This window comes from Salvelinus alpinus, chromosome 18, assembly GCF_045679555.1.
Source record: "Salvelinus alpinus chromosome 18, SLU_Salpinus.1, whole genome shotgun sequence".
In the NCBI taxonomy this organism is placed as follows: Eukaryota; Metazoa; Chordata; class Actinopteri; order Salmoniformes; family Salmonidae; genus Salvelinus; species Salvelinus alpinus.
The window spans coordinates 4,700,117-4,710,505 of NC_092103.1; the positions used below are offsets into that span (position 1 = coordinate 4,700,117).

At 39.3% G+C, this 10,389-nt stretch overlaps 1 protein-coding gene across 2 annotated transcripts; it reads right to left on the reverse strand.

Moving 5' to 3' along the window:
- Positions 1-1,889: 1,889 nt before the first annotated feature.
- spag8 (sperm associated antigen 8) lies at positions 1,890-10,146 on the reverse strand. Of its 2 annotated transcripts, XM_071349759.1 has the most exons (7): positions 9,921-10,146; positions 9,465-9,624; positions 9,163-9,208; positions 8,025-8,139; positions 7,773-7,835; positions 6,652-6,777; positions 1,890-3,883 (listed from the first exon to the last, which is right to left on the reverse strand). In XM_071349759.1, exons 1-6 carry the CDS (start codon positions 9,990-9,992, stop codon positions 6,664-6,666), a joined length of 570 nt encoding a protein of 189 aa, XP_071205860.1. In that variant the 5' UTR covers positions 9,993-10,146; the 3' UTR covers positions 1,890-3,883; positions 6,652-6,663. The 2 variants fall into 2 exon arrangements, with proteins under 2 accessions (XP_071205860.1, XP_071205859.1); XM_071349758.1 differs by lacking the exon at positions 1,890-3,883 and having other exon boundaries at positions 5,785-6,777.
- Positions 10,147-10,389: the final 243 nt, after the last annotated feature.

Sequence of the window (10,389 nt, forward strand, 5' to 3'; positions counted from 1 at the left end):
CTTCCTGTGGGGAGACATGTCATTGTAAACTGTTTGATGTAAACACCTTCTTTTAACTATTAAGGGTTAATGCCACACGGTCAATGTTAGGCTTGTACAGATCGGGAGGACCTTAGGAACGTTCCTGAGGTCAAATTGTGCTTCTAACCTTAACGGTTCTCTCTCTGTCTCCCAAAAGCAAAAAAATATGAAATTGAGGTCAAAGGGTCATTTGGGTCCTTCTTCTTGTCCCTGTCGCTGCACTCAGACCGAGCTAGCTACGGTCAAGCGGGGCATCTCGTTGAACTCGGCACGGCCTGGAGATAATGGCAATGCCATTGCAGGCTTTGTGTGTCTTTAAGCACCGTACTTTTTCACTCCATCCTTTTATCCCCTTTTCTTCGTGGTATCCAATCGCTAGTAATTACTATCTTGTCTCATCGCTACAACTCCCGTATGGGCTCAGGAGAGACGAAGGTCGAAAGCCACGTGTCCTCCGAAGCACAACCCAACCAAGCCGCACTGCTTCTTAACACAGCGCGCCTCCAACCCGGAAGCCAGCCGCACAAATGTGTCGGAGGAAACACCGTGCACATGGCCCCCTTGGCTAGCGCGCACTGCCCCCGGCCCGCCACAGGAGTCGCTGGAGCGCGATGAGACAAGGATATCCCTACCGGCCAAACCCTCCCTAACCCGGACGACGCTAGGCCAACGGACCTCCCGGTCGCGGCCGGCTGCGGCAGAGCCTGGGCACGAACCCAGAGACTCTGGTGGCGCAGCTAGCACTGCGATGCAGTGCCCTAGACCACTGCGCCACCCGGGAGGCAGATCTGACCTTTTTAACCCTTCGAAACTGACCCTATGGCACCATTTGAAGGTACTTCCGGTTGACATAGGAAGCTGAAAGTGAACACATATCCTCCTTGGGGTAGGCTCTTATATAATATTGAGTTTTAAGTCTTTATGTTAAGAACTGACTTATTTACAGAGGGTTAAATGAGTGTGTGTTATTTCATAAAATCACATAAAATCACAGAATTCTGGCAGAGCTTCGAGACCCACTTAAAAAATGTTCGTCTGAACACACTGCAACTGGATCTGTAACTTTTTTTTTTTTTACTCCTTTTTGTGAACATGACCAATTTGTCAATGTACGATTTCTCTTAAATTACGATAGATAAATGGCTGGTTCTTTTTTTCCTGACACCGTATGCTTATGTACTTTGACGTGAAGCGGTCAAATTAGCACCCTACTTTGCGTTTTTGACCTTTAATCCCAGAAAAATGGCCATAACTCAAAAAGCGTTGAGGCCTCGACGCCATCTTGTTCGGGGCCAACTGTCCATTACGTCTTCGAAATATTTTCCGTTTAGGAGAAAAGGCCACATGCATTTGCAATGTGCTTGTGCATTTGCAATATTATTTATTTTCCCTCTGGTGGGAATTTCCGAGACTGCGGAAAAATGACCAAAATGTGTTATTTTTATAAAACGGAAACCGAACGTCCGAGAGATTTAGTTTGATGACTTCCTGAAAGATCTCTCCCCCGCGCACGGCCCGACGCCGTCCACGAATTTTAGAAACGTTGCAGGACGTCTAGTAAGGGACCTTACATTTGCAATGTGGCGTTTCTCACTCACCATATGGTGAGTGCTAAAATGTTCCCTTAAGGTATGGAAAGGCCTTGGAAAGGCCATAAGTGTAAGCCAACACAATTCATTATTTTACATTAACATGTAATACATGCATTATGAAGAAAATTGTGTAATTTAGGCTTCACGAAATATGAAATGGGTTATGAAGAAAATCGTGTATGGTTGCCTACATGACAAAAAGGCGTTCTGATTACAAGTGCACCAGTATCCAAAGTATTAAGCGAAATCAAGCACAGAAAACAGCATTGGCATTAATAAAACTATATTTCCCACGAATTAAGTCGCACTTAAATGTGCGTCTTTTCTCAAAAATTCTGTTCAGCAAGTCTAAAACAGTACATATAGGCATACAACGACACATTTTAAAACATGGTTAAACAAAGACAACATTTCTGTATATTCATGACGTTGAATTAGCCATTAAGAAGAACAAAAATGAAATACAAATTATCGCGTCTATATGGTTGTTGCAAAGGCTTGTGTCGCCTACTGGTTAAATTCGTGTCTTTTCGCACGAATTAAGTAGGACAGAAATTCGTGTATTTTCGCACGAATTAAGTAGCACAGAAATTCGTGTATTTTCGCACGAATTGAACCACCCCAAAAATGCACAAAAACGCACGAAATCTGCTGAAATACATTTTGTACATATATGCGCGAATTGAATGTGAGACTGTGTTGAACTTTTATACAGACCCGGTGCCAGGATAAAGTTACTACGGGGGCAGTTGAAATCGGTGAGGGAGCAACATTTTTGGTGGTTCTTGCATTGGAATTATATAGAATTCTGCTTCTATCACAATAAACATACAGTTCAAAGGCTGAGACTCCGAGACCATTGAGTGCTTTTGAAGTGACAGGTTGGCGTGAAATCTGTAGCCCATCTCAGCTGCGCTGTATCAATACAATAGACAGCGCCCTACACACTAAAGCAATGCTACTTTGGTAATGAATATAGGCTACAAGATAAATATGCTGTTTGTAAAAGATGAATTACTTTATGTGAATGCAGCCCTACACACATCTGTCTTACCAAAATAATGCAAACTAAATGCTGAAAGTAGTAGCCTAGTTATTCATGCCAAAACAATTGGGCTTTGAATACTGAAACAACTGCGAATGCGAACGAATGAATGCGAACAGTACAAAACAGCGGTAGGCCTACTATAGGCCTATAGACAAAATATCAGATCAATAAAGGCATAACACAATCTATATTTTGCGGCTTTTTATGGAAATCCAAAGGTGTCATACCTAACCACCCGGTGGCTCTCCATAGCCCCCCTACACACAAACACACTCCGCGGAGCGCTCTGTCTATGGTGCTGAAACAGCGCAGCAGAGGTACAGATTTCGCGCAAACCTGTCACTCAATCATTTGAACTTTTATGCTATTTTTATATAAGGACATACAACTAAAACTGAGGGGACACAAGTTTCAACTGAGGGGGCTAAGTCCCCTTTTTCCCTCTCGTGGAACCGGACCCGCTTTAATAACTGGGCCATATTCCCCTGATAACCCTTACCCAAATAGTTTCTCCAAGATGTAACTTGGACAGAATTTAGTGTCCTTATGACGTCTCTAAAAATGTTCGAGAATCTGCTTCATTTATTGTTTGAAAGGTTTCTCTTTTTAGGAGTGAAAGTGTAAGTTAGTCAGCATAACCTGTTGGGAATCTTGAATGGCCCTTCTGTTGAAATTGCTACGGTACCTTAGACATCCTAAATTCTAATTACAGCGTTGTCCCCTGCTCTGTCCCTTTTAGTTCATTACAGTATCACTTTAATAGGTTCATAAACCAACAGTGGCTATTGCATTTCACACATGAAAGATAGAAGTTATGCAATGCTAAGTAGCTTTAAATGTTTTCTTTCTTTTATTTAACTAAAGTCCCACGATACAATCATCTGTAGCCTAGTATTTGCATTGCATCTGCCAGTATCAGAAACCTTCTAGTAAATGTTAGAACACCACCATATGCACGTTGACAAAAATCTCTTGCCTTTTCACATGGCAATGTTGTCAAACTGCACAGGTAGTGACTACAATGAACTGTTTGCAAAATTCAGGTGTGAACAGACAGAGAAAAAAGAGATGCAGAGTGAGAAGAACCGGTACACTGTACAATAACAGTCATTATCAGGTTGTGCAGGATGCAGTTGTGTTCAGCTGCAATGACATCACCAGTCATTAGCTGCTGTGACATGGCAGTGTGCATCATGTGTCTCTTCATCTCTGCTCCAATTCACTAAGGGGGAATTCCGTAATTAAGTGATAATGCTTATTTATTTAACCTTTATTTAACTAGGCAAGTCAGTTAAGAACAAATTCTTATTTACAATGACGACCTCGGAACAGTGAGTTAACTGCCTTGTTCAGGTGCAGAACGACAGATTTTTACCTTGTCAGCTCGGGGATTCAATCTAGCAACCTTTACGGTTACTGGCCCAACGCTTTAACCACCTGCCACCCTGTAGCCATGCGCAAATGACCCTATAGCGCCAAACCTACTGAGTTGATTTATGATTTCAAGAATGCTTTAATTATATGCCTGAACTTTTCACTGTATTTTTATTTATTTTTTTACAGTTTGTATCATGTTAAATATTAGCCACTATCGGTAGCCCTCGTCAGTTATACCACCATAAATTTAGAACTGTCATGTTAGTGTTAGTTTCATTCCATTTTGCATCATTCCATTTCATCGTTAGTTTACATTTCTTTCTGTCACGTTCCTGTGGTTGTTTCTGGGGATCGCTAGCAATAGTGGATCATGTTAGGCTAACGTATTACAAGTTGTGCTATAATTTGTGACATGTAACCTATTTGAATCATTATGGAATGCAGACCATAATGAGTTTAAACCTGGAGCCTGTCACACGGTTCACGAAGACTGAACCGTTGTCATCACAGTTTCATGATTAGTGAGGATTATTAGGGTAGATTTATAGGACTACTGGTCAACCACTATTGTACACTTTTTCCCTTTTTCCAATGTTTAATGGATTGAAAAATTGAACTGAATATGGCAACTTTCAGGATGAATCAAAACAATTTTTTTGATTCACCAATATACACTGAGTGTACAAAACATTAGGAACATTTACATGACAGACTAACCAGGTGAATCCAGGTGAAAGCCATGATCCCTTATGGTCACTTCTTAAATCCACTTCAATCAGTGTAGATGAAGGGGAGGAGACAGATTAATCCTTAAGATTAATCTGTGCATCAATCTAAGTAACATAATGAAAAAATCCCCATCAAAATCTGTCCGTTTAAGTTAGAGATATTTGCATGGGCTGCGTCTCAATCCGCCCCATCTGCGTATGTCGGCCTTCCGCATCGGCGGTGGAAGGTGGCCGAGCTACAGCGATGTTTGTCAGATCATGAGACATCCCAAAAAATCAGTCTTCTCACAGAAACGTCTGTAGCGTTCAAACTAATGTGACCACTCTATGAAAAGATGAGACTCTCACAAACACGGTGGTGTCCTCTGTTTTGCTCGACGACCCCCACAAGCGCCACGGGACTCTGTCAATAATGCTGATATGCCAATTTCTGTCTGTAGCATACATTTCCTAAGTCTGAATCGGGCCCTTATCAACCAAGTAAGTGTCACATAAGTCTCTCATCACTTTTGTCTCCCCTTCAGGGAGTGTACAGTATCCAAATCTGTACATGTGTGTGCATACAGATGTTTAAATTAAATTAAATGATACTGTGGAATTCAGTAGAAGAATGAAGAATGGATTTTAGTAATTGTTGAGTCATCAAAGGCTCCTGGTTTTATCTTTTGAAGAGAGTTGAAGAGAGGGTGAAGAACACCATTAGCATTTTTGGTACAATTTGGGAGGAGAGACAACAACAACCAAGAAGGGAACTTTTGATGGGGGAATGCACTGAAGGAATTTCTACTGCAGGTATGTAGGCCTACTGTATCACAAGCACATAGTTCACAAGATGGTTCAACATTTGTCTCCTCTGACAAAAGCACTACATCCATTTTAATAACTCAGAGCACTGCTCCCTTCACAGGGAAATACAGAGAATGAAGTACTGCAATACATTTTTATAAACTTAAACAAATACACAGTTATGGATAGATCAAAACAGACATTATTAATTGAATTGAATCATGGACAAAAATTAGTAGTCAAATTTATTCAAGGAAATATTTACTTTATCACAGTTAATTTGAATTAAAACAATTATATGCAATATATTTCACTTGGCTGGAAGTAGCTAAATGGCATCTGTTTCAGACATCAATTGTTTCCCCCTCTAATCCCATGAGGTAATGAAATGTTTTGGGGGAAAATCTGCATAAATGTAGTCTAAAATTACTTGTTGCCATAGCTACCGCCTATAATCTCTGCTGAAAGCGAGAGGAGAGAGGAACACCATGTAGACTTGTCTCTTGATTGACAGAACACGAATCTGAATCGGAGCCATGCTCTCTAAAGTAAGTTGGCTGCATGAACATCAATATTTCTGACATCTGTAAGGTGGAGGCTTCTGTGTGCCTCTCTTTCTAACGGTGGAAAAACACTTTCCTTATCTCAGAAAACAAATGGTTTTCTTGTCATTTGTCCAAGGACAATAGCCAGATCCATTTTTGCCCAGCACAGGAGAAAGTGGAAAATGTGGCTTTCTGTTGTTCAGCACTGCTCAATTGTGGTTATTACAAGTTGCAAAGGTTTGAGAAAAAGACCATGGGAGAAAATAACCTACAAACAAAAATAAAAGCGTGAACAAACAGAGAGAATATTCTTAATACAAAGCCCTGGTATGAATAAATAAAAAAAAACTGTAATTCCGCAAGGAGACAATGACCCTGAGATAAAGTTACAATTCAAAACCATTAATCTGTCTGCTTGTGTTAAATCATTTGTGCAGTACTTACGCAATTCATATACTGTGCAGAGACTAGACCTAATTGAAATGATAAACAGAGCAATATTCATACACAATATTATGGAACAATAATTTAATACCACTGTGTCCAATGCTCACATGAGTAACAGCTTAATTCTCCGGTGTGTACAGAATAGGCTTGTCATCCATGTGCTCACTGATAGGTGTGCTGAAGGTGGCGTTCATCTTGAATGGGGTATCCCTGGTTCTCACCGCTGTCACACCCTGAGACGGCAGAACATGGTACAAGACATAATGTTTTCTTGCTGCTGTTTAAAAAGGTTTTTGTGTAGACTGTAGAGTATTATCAGACTACAGTGAAATGTATGCCAGGTATGCTATTATTACAGTATCTGCTGCTCGTTTAAGGCTTAAATTAACTGAACTGAGTTCAAAAGTGGATGAGATGTATCATTTCATTCAGAAATCGACAGTACCCTGTACCAGCTGTGCTCTTTGAAGTCTATTGGCAGAATCTAATAAGATGTCTTAATGAAGGGCTCCACATTCAAAATGGAGGCTTGTAAATAGCCATCAAATATGACACCAAAATTACAAACATATGCTAAATCCTTTTCATTTGTTAATATCTTACATATCAACAGCCATCAAATACTAAAACTCAAGGGCCAGATGTCCAACAATAATGATGGTTTAATTGAGAGAATAAAAGCCAGATTGTGCAGTAGAGATTAAATACTATATAATATGAATACTATATGAATATTAATACTATATAATTATATAATATAATGTTAGGAGTGAGTCCCAAAGAGTACAAACCTAAGAATACTTAAGAATATAAGGCTATGGTCCTCTAACCTTGATAGGGTAAATAAAATGCTTTTGAAAATAATTGCTTTCTTTACACACTCATGTAATGTTTTACTGAGTTGTGGGTATGTGGGAGGTCTCTTCCAGCAATTTATTGTATTCAATTTTGTAAGTGGAATAGCCAAGCAACAAATGCTTCACAAACACAGACAGACCACTAACGCCACAGTCACTGTACTATAGCAGAGTAAATGACCCATCACACAAAAGCTGACTTAATAATTGAAAATAATAAAGATGATAAAATGTAACAAAGGCATTTTGTCTAGTGTTGACTATAATGTTAAGCAGCCATCCAGTAATAGTGAAAACATGGTGCTCTCTCCATTTCTGATAATGTAGAGAGGGTTATGTAAATGGGGGAGTAATGTAATAATCAGACCAACCTGTATCTGATGATGATTCTCACTCCAAAAGGTAATTGCCTGATCGCTTTTGTAGTCATGCTCCTAATCACAGCAAACCAAGAATGCATTAGAAATGAACATTCTGTTCAAGTATGAGTTGAATAATGCTGATGTCAATTGTATATGTGAAAGACAGGAAAATTATAAAAGGTAGCTAGTCCCAAAACAAGGTGTCTCACAAAGAGCGAAATTTGGTAATCATGTTCATAGAATATACTTGATTTAGAAGACCTTTAGTGGTGAAGGCAGGGAAGGCTGAAAGCCTTCAACTTTGTAGTCCTCTTTGGTAGTGGAGCAGAACTCTGTTTTCGGAGGGTCAGGGTTAAATTCTGCATGTGTCTGCTCACTGTGGGATAGAGGAGGAGGGCCATATCAGCATGAGAACCTACAGCAATATCCTTATCTGTCTCTGCTACTCTGACATTGTTTTTCCACATTTTCACATTGCTGAACAACTTTAGATTACTATTTTTTAAATCTATCAGTAGGTGCATTGCTGTGTGTAAGGTCTATGCAGTGATAAAGGCTAGTTATTCTTAGGCTTACATGATTAGTGCATGAATATGCATAATAATACATGCATTGCCATGTGAATCAAAATAACATTGTTCCACTGTTATTCTACATTATTTATATAGGTTGTCATAACATACTTATTTGTGGTGTAAACTCCCTGTCCTATCTCTTCATAACTGGTGTCCACAGATCCAGATTTAATTCTCACGTTGAGCAGCTTCCAAGAAGTGTTGATGTGTTGACATTTATTCTTACTGTTTCCCTACAGCAGATTATTGCCATGGAAAAACAAAGCAACACTCTCCAAACCACTATTAAAGGTTCTATGACTAATGCTACTTATTTAAATTGATGTTATTTTTGTCATAATAAACTAGTTAGAGCCTTGTTAATGTCCTTTACATTTAACTTTGAGCATACAGTAAAAATCTAGGTCAGTTTTGTGACTGTGTGGTTTTGTATGGCATAAGTCAGTGAATATGAGTTGAGACTCTCTCCCCTCCAACAACCAGTTTTAACCGTCTTACCTCCCTTTGTTAAAATCGCTTGTTGGGGATGTTAACCACATTGTTGTGGACACATTCTATTAACCACATTACAATGCACATAAATGTTAAATCAGATAATGAAGTCAAATCAAAAAGCACAAAGTTTTCATAGAACTGTAAAACTAACCAAGACTTGTAAATTACATCCCTTTCCTCCTACCAGTTCCGCTCAAGGCATGGATTGAACAGTGTTGTGTCACGTCTCGAGTAAGTCACATCGTAAAAAAATATATATTTCAAGCTTGAATGTTTTGTTCACATTATGATAACTGTTATGAAATGAAACTTTGGTCAATTAGGCCTACCTTATTTTCTTGAGCAGATCATTTTCCAAAAGTTCTCCTCTGAGGCCTTAACAAATAAAACAAATAAAAGATGGGCAAAACACATACCGAACTCTAAAATGCTTGAGTGAATTTTAATCAAGTCAGCCAGTGAGACAGCACAACAGTATGCTTATGAACAGTTTGCACAGTAGTAAGGTTACAGTATGTTTGAATGTTGCGTGGCATCCACTGAATCTAAAACTCATTCCAGGAAAAATCTATTCAAGGTCGGCTGGATGTAGGATGCTTATTGGTGTTCAATGTTCTTATTCTGTACCTACCTCTTTGTCTCACTCCATGACCCTTGGGAGGGGTGAAAGCATCATTCACCGTGGTGACACCTTGAACTTTGGATGACAGATCCATAGTGAGAATCCCTTTATGTCCATTTTTGTGGATGTGCGCTCTGGGCCTCTCATTGTCAAGGACGGCAGTGGCCCGCTGAATGAATGTAATTCCAAAGATTAATAAAAAGCTGTGCCATGTGTGACAACATATTGTTGTTTTCAATCATTTTTAATTAGTTAAAGGGGTGACTTGTACTAATTACCTATTAATGATGGCACTCATAGCTAACTGAGAAAACAGGAGCGAGAACATGCGAGCCCTCATATACCTGAACTTAGCTATACATGTAGGCCTACCGCTAACTTACATCTCTCGCTCTCACACACGCACACACACACACTACTACCAGCTTTCATATTGAGACAACTTTTGCCAAGAAAAAAACTCACCTCCTCTACCCAGTTATACAGCAAACATTTTCCAATAGATTTTTGTTCAACAGAAGCGTCCAATGCAGTCATTATACTTTCATTACAATGCACTTAGTTAGTAGTGTGAAATCGCTAATTTATCTTGTGAAACCAAGATAGTTGAGGTAGCTAGCTAGCTTGCTTCTAGCTTGCTTCTAGCTAAATGTAGCTACCACTATTTATTATTCTGTTGTGGAAGTGTAACCCTAGCAACTGTAAACAAACGACATCGTGACGTCATTCGAAGAAAATAAGCATAGAGATCCTTTTGGGTCTTTGCGGGTCAAATAAGCTTGTTCAGGGCCTGAATTTGAATGCACGTCACATAATAATTTAACACGTTCATAATTTTTTTACGTAGTTATTACACATTGATTACACATTGATTACGCCATCACTCGTATTTCATATGTTTATAATAACATCTGTATCAAATATATTTTTGATC